This window comes from Strix uralensis, chromosome 16 (assembly GCF_047716275.1).
Source record: "Strix uralensis isolate ZFMK-TIS-50842 chromosome 16, bStrUra1, whole genome shotgun sequence".
NCBI classification, from domain to species: Eukaryota; Metazoa; Chordata; class Aves; order Strigiformes; family Strigidae; genus Strix; species Strix uralensis.
Genome location: NC_133987.1, coordinates 14869136 through 14884335, shown reverse-complemented (window position 1 = coordinate 14884335; position 15200 = coordinate 14869136). Strand labels below are relative to the sequence as shown.

The window sequence follows — 15200 nt, the reverse complement described above, 5'->3', positions numbered from 1 at the left end:
CACCTGCTGCTTGGTAGTACTTGTTTCCTTGACAAAATAATCCTGCCAATGACCCCTGAAAAGGCTTGTGATTATTCCCATTTTTTAATTCTGGTTTGTAGCTGAACCACAGACTGAGCAGCGGTGCTGCCTGATGTTCTCTCTCAATTTGAAATCAGCACTGTTGATAGCCTATTGTACTCCTAGCCTTATTTATTGTGAGGGATGCACACAACACTTGGTGTGCAGGCTCAGAAGATGAACTCTGCCAGTGCAATATCAACCCCCATCAACAAGCAGTGATGCCTCTTACAATTTAAACACAGGCAAGGTTGCTAAGTGAAGGAAGCTAGCATTGACTTAGACAAGGTACAACTGTGTGTGTAACAGTGTGAGTGTATTGTTAAAGCCCTGGATAGACAAAAAAATGAATTCTACCTTTACTGAAAGAAAAAAAAAGGCATTTTGGAAAATGATTTTGTTTTGGGACGCAAAATTTCCCTCAAGTTACCTGCAGAGAAAGATAGGTATCAAAGAGCCTCTTCATGCATCTGTGAAGGACCAGATTTTCTATAACATTACTTCGTGCACTTATGTACAAGTAGCATCTCATTCTTTTCTTAAGTGAAACCAGAGCAGTGGTGATAGATTGGCGTTCTAGACCTGTCTCAGCCTCATGTAAGCTTGAATCCATAACTTCTGCTTCTCGGAAAGGGGCTCTAAACTCTGAAGGTGAAAAAATAAATGAAACTGAAGAGAACACCCTGCTCTTGAAGCAGTGCCATTATCTTGTGAGAAGAGGAATCCTGGGATGAGGAGGGCCTATCCAGGGAGCCCTAGCATGTTCAGGCATTGTTAATTTGGTAGATTCCAACATAGGAAGAACTAGTCAGGACTGATTTTCTTCCAGTGTCAAAAAGTGTAATTTGTCACTGGTGATGAATGTATCTGTTATATTTTGTTAACTTGGTAGGGCCAGTACAGCTGAGTGAGGTGTGTCAAATTCTTCGTGGTGCATCTTCTGCAGAAGTGTTTATTAGGTCCAATCAGCTGCATTTGTCTGACAGCAGCTTTTGTGCAGATACAGGATATAACCAGTATCCTAATTTGGTCCTGACTTTCATTAATGCAGCTGGATGGGGAGGAAAAGTCTGCTTTAACACTCATGTTCCAGATTGAGTTGGCAGGTATGAGGACACACCTTACTTGCAGAATGAGCAAATTCAAGTCTGGAAATCTCTAAAGCATGAATTCCAAGAATTGTTTTTTACAGCCACTTTTCAAATTAGAGCTGTATGTTGGTGTTTACATTGAAAGTTTTCCCGTGGGGTTTTAGCTGTAATAGCATTTGCTGGCTCTTCTTTTTTTTTCCCATCTGTAGGCTGAGATTAATGTGCTATTATGTCACATTTTTCAAATGAATAGATTTAGTGGTTTAGCATAAAACATTGAAGTTTATCTTCCCTCATTAGTCACACTCATCTGCCATTACCCTCCTAAACGTGGTCCTACACAATGTATACCAAGAGAGCCAGCTGGGCTGATTGTGCAGTTTGCTAGAGCAGAGCATGAGTGCTACAAGAGGTGCACTCTGAGTAATAACCCAAGCTGCCAATGACAAATTGCACAGTCTCTTTCTTCATCTCTTCTAATGTCACCCCTTGACATTAAGCCTGTTGTGAGAAAACACTGCTCGTGTTGTGGGCAAATATTAGAGATAAGCTTGAGTTTGAATCCTAAACTGTCAGGTTAGACTTCTGCGCACTTCTGTGGAACTGCAGAATATGGTGTGAAGGATCATCTTGCACATCTCTTCAGGTGGGCGGCAGCTGGACAGAATGGTCAGAACCTGCTAGGAATGTAACTTAATGTAATGCACATCTTGCAAACCAGGATGGTGTCATGTTTCCAGGTGACTTTTGGAATAATGCCATTATATGCTACATCTTCTGCCAAACTGCTAGTAAATGGATAACTTTATCTACAATCGGAAAACCTCAGATTTTTTTCTCCCAACTAGTCTCATTTCTAGAGGATTAATTACCAGCAATTCTCTGAGTAGTTTCTGATATTTAATACAGCCAACAGCATTAATAATAGTTTTATCCCTTTAGGACTTTTTTATTGAACTAATATATAGGATGTTTAATTTTTTTTTTTTTTAATTGCGATTTTAATGTAACCTGGAAGCTATTTCTTACTGATCGTGTAATGGTATTTTAGAAGCAATACAGTGAGCAAGTTGCTGTATAACTTGAACAGGACTTTTTTGGCTAAAACCAGCTTTCATACCCAAGCTAGCATGGCATCTGTGCCACTATATAGGTACTATATTAATGCTGAAATAAATGACAAAAGATATCTGAAGCCATATATAATCAATAGACACAATAATATGATTTTCCCACTCACAAAAATAACAATGCTCACTTTTTAGAAATGTGGTACTCGCCCTATTTTCACATTGTCAGTGCTGGGTGATATACGAGATGATATCTAATAATGCTTCCTGTCATAACTGTTTTTAGTAAAATAAAATTATCCATGCCAAATAGAAAGATGATATAATTACAGTAAAGACTGTATTTATCACTGGAAGTCCTTCATGTATTTAAGTATAGAGACCAGGATTAAATAAAATGTGCAGGGCTGTGTGCAAAGGGGATTGGTGGACTAGGGTTATTTATTTAGTACCCAAAATTCAATAACTGTTCTATAAGAATAAAGCAAAGCATGAATCTTTTCCCAGATCTATTAAAATCTAAAGTCCGAGTCCTGGAAACACTCTGTAGGTACAGTGTGGAATGATGTGAAACCTGATCCTGTCACCATGTTTTCAGTTTGTGTAAACTGAGGATCATGCTTAAAAGATTTAGTAATGAGAACAGATCTTTCCAGGGTAAAGGGGTCTGAAACAGATAACTTTTACATTTTTAGACTCCACAGGTCTGCATATGGAACATCTTAATTTCTTGGCAATACACTTTTTTGTTTGTAGTGTCATGCATCTGGGTTAATATCAAAGAGCCTTATGGAAGAAATGCTTATGGGAACCCAGTGCAGTTCTTGCTCATGGTGACAAAAAGTTCAGGCTAACAAGACAAAAAAACAGGCAGAGACCAAAATCAGATGCAGGTATATTTTGGAGGGGTTTTTTTTTGTGTATCTGGAAGACAAAAGTCCTATGCAGAGGCACTTCTACTAGCGAAGTGGTTGTCCTTTTTGCCATCTGTGATTCCAGTCAGGAATGTGCGAATGGAAACAACAGGTGAGATAGATGGGTTGGTGATAGAGCTGTAACAGTAAGTTGTGTCTACAATAGGTTAGGCTTGTACTTCCTGGGCTTCTCAGGTTTCCTTGTGGGTTGCAGGGCTGCCCAAAATTTTTCTGGTGCTGTGGCTGCACCCCGTATGTCTCTCCTGAGCACCCTGGCAGAATGAGATTGTTTCTGCAGTTGTGCATGAGGCAGGGAAATGGTCCTGTAACTTGAAGGGGGCTTTTACAGACTATTTCATGGCACCCGTAAAGGCATATAATGAAAATAAGACTTTTCTACTGTTTAAAATGTCTAACTCCAGCCACATCTGAATCAATGTTTTCCCTCTGATATTGTGTCGTGGCTTCCTAGGAATCATAAATTGTCTAAAGAATTTGCACCAAGTCATGCACTAAGTTGATTCTAAACTAGGTATCCTGATTCTTCATTTCTTCTGAAATTAATCTGATACCATTGCAGCAAAGCAAAGAGAAGAAGCTCCACAAACACTCTCCTTTTCTGAGGTTCTGTTCATTGTCAGGTTTATGTACTATTAGTGGTACCATAAAGGACTTTCTGTTCCAGCAGACTTGGTACACAGATGTTATGAACAGGTTTTTCTGTAATGAACATATAAAAATTTTGAAGCAATATACACCAGTGTTTCATCTGTTCTTACTGGGTAATTACAATCCTGGGATGTGGCTGAAGCTTACTGCAGAACTCCCATGCGTTCATAAGGAGCAGGATGTGGCCCTGTGCATGCTTACCTTTTTTTCTTTCCTCATAACTGTAATAATTGATCAAGTGAGGCAAGCTGTGTGTGGTGCTTGGAGGCTTACAGGGCACATGGAGCTTTGCAAGGCTTGCATGCCCTGCGTGCATTATGTTACGTTGTCTGTAACAGGCACTGCGCATATGTAACGCATACAACGTGCAGCTGCTTTCCAAGGAACCTCTAGTTCACACACTACCAATGGCAGAGTCAAATCATTTGTGCTGAGATGAACCCCACTGCAGTAAGAGGCTCCAGAAGCTCAGTTAATACTCAAAAATTGCCCAATGATATAAGTTTAGGAATGAGGCAGCAGGTTGGATTCACATAGAATCAGTTTTATTGCCAGGTAAGAAATTCATATTAATATAGTGAATACATATGTTTACAAATAAACATTCTTAAAAAACAAACAAACATTTTATTGTAGGAAGTATTATTGGTATCATAAACTCTGTAGTTAACAAGTATTAACACGGGTTTACTTACAGAACATACAGTTACTAAAATATTTCCACATAAAATATGCTCAAGTTACACGAAACCTGTGTGAATTAGAGTGCAGCTGTAATGTGTATCTAAAGCATATGGAGTAACAGCAACATTCCATAAAGGGTCAAATTAAGTCAGCCAGTTGTGAAGGCAATAAAGATTAAAGGAATAAAAAAGTAAGATAATGGAGAATCTGGGTTGTGTGCAAAGTATTTGTCCCGTGGGCTTTGTCCACTTCTGATAGTCTTAAAACATGATCATACAATTTAGCAGCACGCTTATGGAGAGATGTCGGTGCTCTCAGGATGCAAATCAATCTCAATATAGCTAAAAAAATGGTCTCTCCATTTAACCACATTTCAAATTCTTAGCCCTTGCATCCTTGACTAAGAAAAAACACTGCCAGTCAGTTGAGTACAGTAAGAAATGCCACTTCCAATTCTTCTTACAACATAACAGTTCTCACTCCTCCCTGCATACCCTTCCAAAACTAATCTCCAGAAGAATTGACAGCTGGTGAGAACACAACTGTAGTAAGATAGCTAGTTAGGATTTAGTCAAATGACTTGTTCTGGGGGAAGGGCAGGAATTTAAGTGAAAGACTGAGTGTGTTCCTGCCATCAGGCTGTTGCAGCACTACCATCCCATCCCAACCCAACTCTGTTTATCTCTTTGTGGATGTGCCAAAGCCTTTACAGGCCTAGGACTGCGAGTCTACTACCAGTGCCCAATTCCAGAGCGGTTTTACTCATATGAACAAGGCATCCAGCTTATCAGAACCACAGTCAAGACCACGAGTCCAATTGTTTATTTAGTTTAAACCCAGATCTCTTTGACGTTTGAGGCTAGTCCATTAGCCTCTTCCGCCAAATAGTCCACCAAGAGGGAACGCCACTATAGAAAGCCAAAAGATAGAGACAATATACCATATAACATTTAGTTAACTACAAAGAACTACCATGGCTAAAAGCAAATACAAAATGAGAGACTAGAGGGAAAAAGTTTAAATTGGGAAAATGGAGGGGCTAACTAAATAGTCTTGACTGTGAAACCACTGTGTGGAGATGTAGTCCAGTTTCCCTTCGGGACAAACAGAGGAGGCTGAGCAGGGCAGAACCCTTGTCATCCTTAGCAAAACATGAGGAAATAGCATAAAGGAACAGAGGGGTCACTTTGAGAAACAAGACCGTCATTGAACAATAGTAATACAGTAAAGGCACCACCCACGCTTAATTTCAGTCTGAAGCAGTTGAAGATAGGCAAAACATTTAGGTGAAGAAAAAGTCCTGACAGTCTGCAAAGTGAGAATTGTTACCATCTGCCCGAAAACAGGAGGACTGAGAGGGAATATTCTGATGCCCTTATTCCCCCAGCAGCTTTCTGTGTCATATGATATGTCTCTTCTTATGTTGGAGGTTCCCAGAAATTTCAAATCAAACGAAGTAAACTGAAATAAAATCTTCTGCTGTTTGTTATCATCCTGCAGAATTCTCTACTAGCCAGAAAGGTCCCATATGCTCTTAATCATAACAGTCTTCATAAATTCCTTGTGAAAGAGTCTTTGTCCCTTATTGTATATATATTTTTTGCGCTTTCTATAGGATGGTGTGAAGGTACAATAATAGATGTTCGGGGTTGTACCAAGATGTTTGCTCTTGGCTTTTCACAGGTCTATTGATTATTAATAGATTTTATACAAAATTCTTCTCTGAAATAATATATTACAGTATACTGTTCTTTCTTCCTCTGTCTCAAGGCAGGAACATAGTGTAAATGTTTAAGCAGACATAAAGTTTCTCTAGATTGTGCTACTTCTCATCATGGATTTTAGTTTCAAGTAAAAAAATTTAGTCACAAGGGTTTGTGTTCCATTGTGAAGTACAAATGGAGTTTATAATTCAACCTTCAGTGTGTATTGCTGAATGGTATTAACCCACTCTTCGGCCTACAGTTGGCTGGATACCAAGAGTGTCCAGGTGGAAATTCCTTCCTTCCTTCTGATTCCTTTTTTTAATTTTATTTTATTTTATATTTTTAAATTTATTTTTTGCCTTTCAGTTGAGTGTTTGTGTTGTATGTGTATTTGTGTGTGGTTTTTAAAGGATGTCATTAAAAAAAAAAAAAAGAAGGAAAAAAACTCAAACAGTTACTTCTGTCTTGCTGTTAGTTATGAAGTATGGCTGTGGGCCCAAGTAATGCTGGCTCCGGGTTGTCAATGGGTCGCTTAACGTTGGGTCTGCCATACCATGCTTCCCCTTATTTGCATATGCTTGCCGTCTAAGAGACTGGTCGTTGGGATCCCAGGTCTTGTAGTGGGAATTGTAACCTAATGGGTGTGTGTGGATCTTTGTGATTTTGGATTTCTGCCCATTCTGCTTGGCTAGGCCACTGTCGATCGTGTACGCTCTGTCATCATCTAGGCGCACTGGATGGAGTGGCAAGCTCCCCTTGGCAGCCAGTTCTGCAAGATGTCGGCGTTTGGTGTAGAAGTCATCGTTGACTTTGTCAGCTGTTTGAATTTAAAAGGGGGAGAGGACAAAAAAAATCAGTTGGACACAAGAAAAATGTTACACCGTTTACAGTAGGTCATGCACAGTTGCATCTGTGGAGCAGATAAAGTTACATCGGTAACTGTATGGAGAGATGGAGAAATCCATGCCACCTCCCACCCTTTATTTTCTCTCTGTAGTATATTGTTGGATGCCATTATGCTAGGATTTTCATATATGCGGACAAAAACCTGTTGCCCTTTAACAAAGGACTGTCCCTGCCCCAAATCACTCAGGTTGTGCTGATACTTACGTTATGGGGACAGGTCCTATGAATCTTACTGCTGCTTATCTCACATAGCATAGGAAGTTTAGGAAGTGTTCAGAAGTATACGGACTTTCTTGGAAATATTGGGGCATCTTGGGATGCCCTGTTGTATGACAGCACATCCCTTTAAATGCAAAGTGTAATGTGGGTGTTTAACCAAGCCAATTTGTAAGGTCCAGTGGTGTATGAGGTGGACCCATCTCTGTTGAATAAGGCCTTAGGGCAAAATGAAGAATGGGATCTGTTCTTCTAAATGGTTGCAAATTCACTAATGCTTTATGGGGCTGAAAATACTTTAGGTTGCTGAAGGTTAGGTATTTACCCTGTGATTCTACAGACAATGAAAATCCTAAATTCCAGGTTCTGACATCATTTTCTAGGGCCAGTGCCACTAAGAAATACTGCAATAGTCCTGCCAACAAATACTGTATTGCAGTTGTCAGATTAGGGTTTTGACCTCTGCGATTTCCTAGACAAGTGTCTTCCAGTGCATGCTTTTGCTCAAGTTTGATTGTTGTTATTGCTGGCATTTATTTGGCCTTGCTTAAAAGTATGAATCATGCTCAGGAAGCTAAAGGCATTCTGCAGCAGTCCAGCAACTCATTTCAATTTTGAGACTGAGTCTCAGAGGTTTAAGGGGAGCTTAACTGAATTTCATTTTTTAAGATCTTGCCTTTTATGTAAAGAGGGTTTATTTACCCCCTTCACAAATCTAGATTTTGATATAAGATAGTGCCAAATATGTAGATCAGCTAACATGGTGGTGTGTTAATCAGCAGTGGTGTGCTTTGAATATATGATTTTGTCAGCTGGGATTTGACTTTTGCTTTGCCCTGGCTAGATCTGTCCATTTTCCTTGAAGCTATGCCATGTAAGACTTCTTTGCAGAAGTCTTGTACATGTAGCTGTCTGTACAGCTCAGCTCCTCTTGCCTTCATGATGAGTAGGTTTTTAATTTTCTGCGCTGTTTTTATTTATTTTCCCTCTTTTTCTCCCACCAGTATTGCTAGGAGGCTTTTGTTGCGATCTGAATTTTCTCCTTCTCTCTTTCTCTCTAGTTCTTAACTGGATCTTTATGCAAGGAGGTAAAATTCCCATGAACACCACATTAATCTTCAAGATCAGGCTTCAGTTCTGCATCCCCCTTGCCCTGGCCCCTCAACAGGAAAGAATATTACCAAAAGCAGTTGCTGTTTATCATCTCATGACATTTTTTGTATAATGACTGTGCAACTGGACTTTGCTCTTAAATCCTTAATTTTGTCATTAAAGAGGTGTTTCCTCTTCGATGAACTGAAATTGCTCATCTGTGCTATAAAATTAGGCTTTGTATGTGTTACCCATCTCCATCTGTCTCTTATTTTAATTGATGAGTGAATGCTTTTCTATAGTATACGGGTGTCTTCTGTTTTAAACAAATTGCGGAATGTAGATAATGGCCTGTTCTAATTTCAGTACAGGATGTGCAGTTGCAATTGTTGATAGACCTGTAATGTGTTAAAAAGTGAACCTGCTAAGTTCTGCTTTGATTTTGGGGTGAGTTGGTTCATTTAGAGATCTGTAATCTGAATAATCAAGAAGTTGTATCTGTTTCTCATTGGAAGAGCTTTTTCCAGTTCTAAATGTGGCTTGTCCTTTTAATTGTTAATATTCAGTGAATGCCACAAAATAGTATTATATACAAGTTGAATAAAAACAGGAGGGAAACATAGTCTGTATTGCTAATTTCTCATTAATCTGTTATTAGTAATTGAGAAAAACAGTTGCAGAAAAGGCATGTTGAATATCCACATAAGTATTTATTTGTATAAATTTTTACATCAAAGGCACTGCAAGTCAGCTGGTTAGGGGAGCAAGCTTCTGTATCTTATGACTTAGACCTTGTCTGTACATGAAAAGTCACACTAGCTTAAGTAATTTAAATTCAGCATAGTTAATTATGTCCAGCTCCTAATACAGATACATTTGTCTGCCTATTTCACATTTAAATTGGTTTAATTTGTATAGAAAAATTAAAAACTAATCTCATGTGAGGATAGAGTAAAATTGTAAGTTTGTACTTTTAATTTTCTTAGTTAAGCTGCAGCAGTGTCTTACATAATCAAGATCTTTGATGATCAATTGCAAGGTAAACTACTTCTATTTAGAAAAGTAACAGTGGTGATGCAGTTATGTAAATAATGACCCAAAATTGCAGATATTTGCATTGCCTGATTTTTTTGTGCCATTTTTCTCTTTTGTGTGGCTAAGTGAAAAAGGCCACAACAAGCTCAAGCTACTTCCTTAGTTTCTTTTTATTTTTTTCTCACTTGTACCTTTTTCTGCTGCCAGCAATGGTTCTGGGTCTCTGAATTTTGTCAGACATTAGATATGTTACTCGGATCTCCAAAGGCATCAAGGCTGATGTCCTCACAGAAGAGTAAATCGTATTACTGTTGCATATAAACAACACGTCACTGTAAAAACTAAGCAAGGAAGAAATCGGCCTCACAAGGACTGTGCTTATGACAGATCTGTGAGATTGATTCTGCTCTTGTTTATGCCATGTTATATGTAAAATTTCTAGCTCTTTGTTTCTTATGGAAGATAATGCAGAAAGTAAATGATTATTTCTGTAAATATGGTTACATTAAAGTTGCTTTAACTAATTTAGTCCATAGTTCCTTTCTAGAGACTTCTCAACTGTTGTCTGGAAACTGGGGTTGAAGAGAACAAACCAGGCTTTGATCTCTAAATCCTCGTCAGCAAAGTCAAGCAGAAAACTGGCGAGCATATGATGAATGGCTGATTGCGTGTGTTTTGTGTGGCAGTGACGGTCTGGGAGAGCTGCTGTTTGTGTTTGTCCTGATCAAATAATGATTTGCAGGGTTTTGCCTGAGAATTTCTTATGTATGCTTAGGAGTTAAACGCTAACAGTGAAAGCCAGCCTTTTTATCTAATATTTTAACCTCTTTAAAGCAGTTTTCTTTCAGCATGCATGCACAGGCTTACACATAGGCACATGTACCAGAATTGGGTGCGGGAAAATACCATTATAGCACATATGTAGCAAAAAAATGATTGATAAAATGAAATTGTTCAGTTGTTCAAAAGGGCTTTATGGCAAGTCTTGAAGCAGTCCTCGTTCCTGCGTACTGACTAGATTATAGGTTTTACAATACCAGGGTGCTATGCCCCAGTGTGAGTGGCCCGATGCTATAGTGCAGAAACAGGTTTTTTTACTTCTGATTTTCAAAGCAGAAAATGTTCAGAAGAGTAATATTGAGTGTGGTTTTGTAACAAATATTTTCTCAAGAAAAGCATGTTTATAGTATGCTGATGCCAACTACTTTAAAAATCAACTGTGAATCTCAGGAAGTTTATTTTTCTTCTTAACCAGGCCCTATAAATATTTTGCGGACTTTAAACATGCAAAGAGACACTTTGGAGTTACAGGATGGATTTATTATGTGACCCTGGGTACATGACTCAACGTCCCTTTGCCTTGGTTTCACCAGTTGTAAAATGAGCTGTTAACACATTGGAGGAGGTAGTTTAAGTGTTATGAAGTTTAATTGCTATTTGTAGAGTATACTGAGTTTTCAGATGCAAGGTGCTATAGAAGTGCCTTTTGCTTTGGCTTCTGTATATAAAACAGTAAAACGGGATTTAAAGATATCACTGTCAGGTTTGCAAAAGGAGTAAAGAATTAGAATTACAAAATTGCCAAATGAACAATAGTAAAAGTAGGGCTTTAATTCTGAGTGTTATTCTTTATGTTCCCTCCCTTCAATCTTGGCATCTAATTATAAAAATGTTCTCAGTTTCAATATTTTTGTAAGGTTTTTACTCCTTTAAGGTAATGCACCCACAAATTTAGTTACTGTTGTAGCTGTTCATCTGGAAAAAATGTTGAAATATTGACTTTTTTCCAACCTTAAAGCGTGTGCCTGGGAGGGGGGGGGAACTTGGGGGTTTGTTCCTGCTGTGCATGACCTGTATAACTGAAAAAAATATAGGAATAGCGTAAGGATCAAAAGCAGGAGTTCTCCCTCCCAGCTGAGTACCTTAACTATAAAGCTAAAGAGATGCTTTCTCTTCCTTTGTCTTTCTAGACTCATAAATCTTTTGCTCCACAGCACAAGGTCATCAGGATGTGGATCTGGTTGGGGACTCTCTTGGAAGAAGCTGGGATGCACGTTGCTGTCTAGAGAATGTAGATTTAAGTCCCACTCAGCTGGAGTTGTTGAACCATAAGCTTATCATTAAAAGGTGGATCACTCCACTCCTCACTCTTATCTGAATCCAATGATGCCTTAAAGGAACTGACCACAACTGTCTGTTTTATTTTGATCTTGACTTTGCTAGTAATGGTGTCAAATGTCTCAGATTGGGACCCTTGCCTTATTCCTTGAATTTTGATTTTTAAAGGAGATGACTACCCAGCTGCCTGGGGTAGCAAGGTCATGGGAATGCCTAGGAAAACTTCAGTGAGTTTATGCTCGTTTAGTGGCCGGAAAGGAATGGACTTTTGATGGTATGTGTTGATTCAAGTTTCACTATTCTGCCTAAATGTGGCACTAACAGAGACAAGCTTTGTTCTTGTGCTGATTGATGATTGGCCATAACCAAACTTGGAAGTTTTACATATTTCTTCATAATCCACAGTTATATAACAAAAACATGTAAACCAGTGAGTTACTTATCGAGTAAATACCATGGATGAAAATGTGTTTTCTTGAAAATCAGTGGCAGAAATCCTCGTGGCTGTAGTAGGGCCAGGATTTCTCAGTGTGCTTATCCGAGTGTATGTTATCTGTGCTGAGAGGTGGCCCTAAGGCTATATAATACTGTTCTGCACCCTAAATTAAGTAGTCTTCAAGGTGGATGTGTAACCACTTTTGGCATAAAGAGTTGTTTGAACATACATTAGCATTGTGTAATGCTTTATTTTTCTTGTAAAATATTGCCGTTGCAAGCATTCTGTGCAGAAAGTACAGCTAAATAAGGAGGCCTTGGGTAAGTCTGAAGCAGTATTTCTTACTTTTTTCCTCATTGACAATCCTCTTATCTTTTTGGGTCCATAAAATGGCTCTGAGTTCTTGCATGACTTCTTGCAGCTATGGGAGAAGTGTAGAATCCTGAAAGACAATTATGTCCTACAGCTTTTGCGAAAGTAGGCACCTAGGAGTGGGAAGAAACCTCTGAAGTGAGAGAGGAGAATCCACAAAGGAGTGAGCCCTTATAAAAGCTCTAAAGACTTTTTTTTTTTAAAAAAAAAAGCTTCAGTGAGAGCTTTCCATTACAGTCAGAAGATACAAAAATATATAGGGAACCCTGTTTCTCAGTAGATGTTTCACAGAATTGTTTGTTATCTGAGCATATTTTAAGAACTACTTTGTGAAATGCAGAGCTTTATTCTAGCCACAAAGAGACTGTATTTCAAATTTAGGGCTAGAGATACAAAAAGCAAGCCAATGGAAAGTGCTGGGGGACAGGATAGCAATGAAATGACTACAATGACACACCAGATAACAGCTAAAATACAGTTAATTGCCTATTTGTAGATGTTTTCTGTGTAACAGTAAAGCTATCCCTATGTAATATTTAACAGTTTATAACAAGGCTCTGCTTGTACAGTCATGACTTTGCTGAGATGTTAGAGTAGTTACCTGAAGCTGTGGGAACCTTACATTTGTCTTTCCTTGAGTTTTCATTTTCATTACTTAGAAAATAGGGTAATGATTCCTGGCTCAAAGACAACACAAGAATTTTGCCCAGGGAAATACTAGGATGCTGCTTTTGGTGGTGCTGTTGTTGATCCTGTCTGAATGTGTGATTGCTTATTCATTTGTTTTTCTAAGCTGGCCTCTAAGACAATATGTTCAAAGGCTTCCAAGATATAAGCCAACTGTATGTGAGAGTTTTTGCAGGAGTTCATGTGAAAATCAAAGTGTCATTTCTACACTAGCACAAGTATTTCTTGGGCAAGGGAAAAAAGCTAACACGGAATGAGTTCACATTAGCTGCCCCCAGGTATGAACATCCAAAAACTTCACTGAAAATCGTGTTCCATCCAGTAAAACAAATAACTAATGACTTGTGTTTTGAATGAAGGGGTTCACCAAGCATCATGGAGCATAGAAGAATTTGCTTTGCATAGCATGAAGTCTGTTGGAAAACAGAATACAGCTAGATGTTGCAGGTAGACATGATTCTGTTCATATAATGTCAGCAGTGGGTAGGATGATATGATAGATCTGTATGTGGCCAAGAGGAAGGAATGTAGCTACTTCATGGTTAGTCACTAGCTGTTCTCATCTCATGGGCACTGAAGTGACTGTGTATAAGGTGGGACAGTTTTAAACCATACTAAATTCTGAGAAAGGGCAAAGGTTATTTACAATCATTTTTGCATCCCTCAATCTCCATTCTTGTATTGAGCTCTGAGAATGCAGAATTCAGCCTGTGGGCTGCAATGCACTGATTTTTGTCCTAAATATTTGCCTTTCTTCCCCCAAAAGTTCTAACACCAGTTAAGACATTCTGAAAAGGAAGATAATATTTCATGTCTGGATTCTTTCTCATTATTTTTATTCCCTGTTACTGATACAGGTAAAGAAAAATCCATAATACATATTACCACCCAGAAATTATTTTCATAATTTTGGTAGAATGTTCTTTTTGTGGCTCTGTTTTATTCCTCTCGTGGCCTCCTTTACCACTTCATCTATTTACTCATTTCTTATAGTGACCTGGAGAGAGACCAAGCTTGAAAAGACATACCATATCAACCTTTTCTTTTGCAGACATTGTTTCAAAGGAGCTTGTCCACCTCCAGACACAAGACTGCATTTTGTTTGCCCATGATATCAGACATATATATGTAGGCCCAAACATTTCTTCTCTTCTATTGATTACTTTCACGACAGTATCTGAAAGGCTGAAGAGGCCAGAATATTTCTGGGTTTTGAGACGCGTTAGGGAATGGTTTAGAATAGGAATGTAATAAGACTTGGTAGGTAGAGCCTCCAGTCTCGCAATGTTCTCTTTATCTACTACAGGCAGCAAAGGCTGCTGCTTGGCTGGGAACATGGAGACAGAATTTGATTAACTCCTCAGGCATCAGACGTCGTGTGTGGTACCTTATGTACAGGGTTACAGTTCCCTGGAACACAAGAGTAGCCACATGTCTGTGAGCAGAAGAACCCCTCTTTTGACGATGTGCCAAAAAAGCACAGCACTTCAAAGTCTATTTTTTCTTTTTCTTTTTAAAAACGTTTATTTACTGTGTAAGTTTAAGCAGATTTCTCCTTGTACACGTAAAACAGCTTTTCCAGTTGGGCTTTGTATACGTGACTGCATTGATTTACATAGTATTAAATTGGAATAATTATGATTCAATTTTGAAAAGTGCTGCAGTGATATCATGATTTGATTTTGGTCAAAATACTCCAGATACACACACACACATATTGTACCTAATGTAGAGACCAATGACATGCAGAATACTTGTGTCTAACCAGTATAAGAAAAACAGGGCTTTTCCAATTTACTGGACTCAATAGGTTCTGTCAACCTGGAAAAAACTGGTGGTTATGTCATGTTAAATTAACATTAAAATCATAAATGTTTTCAGGAGACCTGAAATCTGTTACATGCAGATAGACAAAGATCACACTACTTTGTTATATCCTCAAGTGATTTAACATTTTAAATTCAAGCATCAAGATGTTAAATTCCTGGTTTATTATTGTAGAATGGATGATAAACTTGAGAAGGAAATAAGATTGCCAGTTTATTCTTGAACCAATGGATGAAATTGTAAAAGAAGTCTAAGACAACTATGTATTCAAATCTCTGACTTCTCTTTGAAAATGCAGCCAGTGGCTGTCCTGTAAC

At 38.4% G+C, this 15200-nt stretch overlaps 1 protein-coding gene across 1 annotated transcript in view; it reads right to left on the bottom strand.

Annotated features, from left to right (window-relative positions):
* Nucleotides 1-5300: 5300 nt before the first annotated feature.
* SHISA9 (shisa family member 9) overlaps nucleotides 5301-15200 on the bottom strand; it is a 199602-nt gene continuing 189702 nt past the window's right edge. The window contains exon 4 of the mRNA XM_074886107.1: nucleotides 5301-7011. Coding sequence (XP_074742208.1) covers nucleotides 6641-7011 — 371 coding nt within the window. The 3' untranslated portion in view covers nucleotides 5301-6640. The remainder of the gene's footprint in view (nucleotides 7012-15200) is intronic.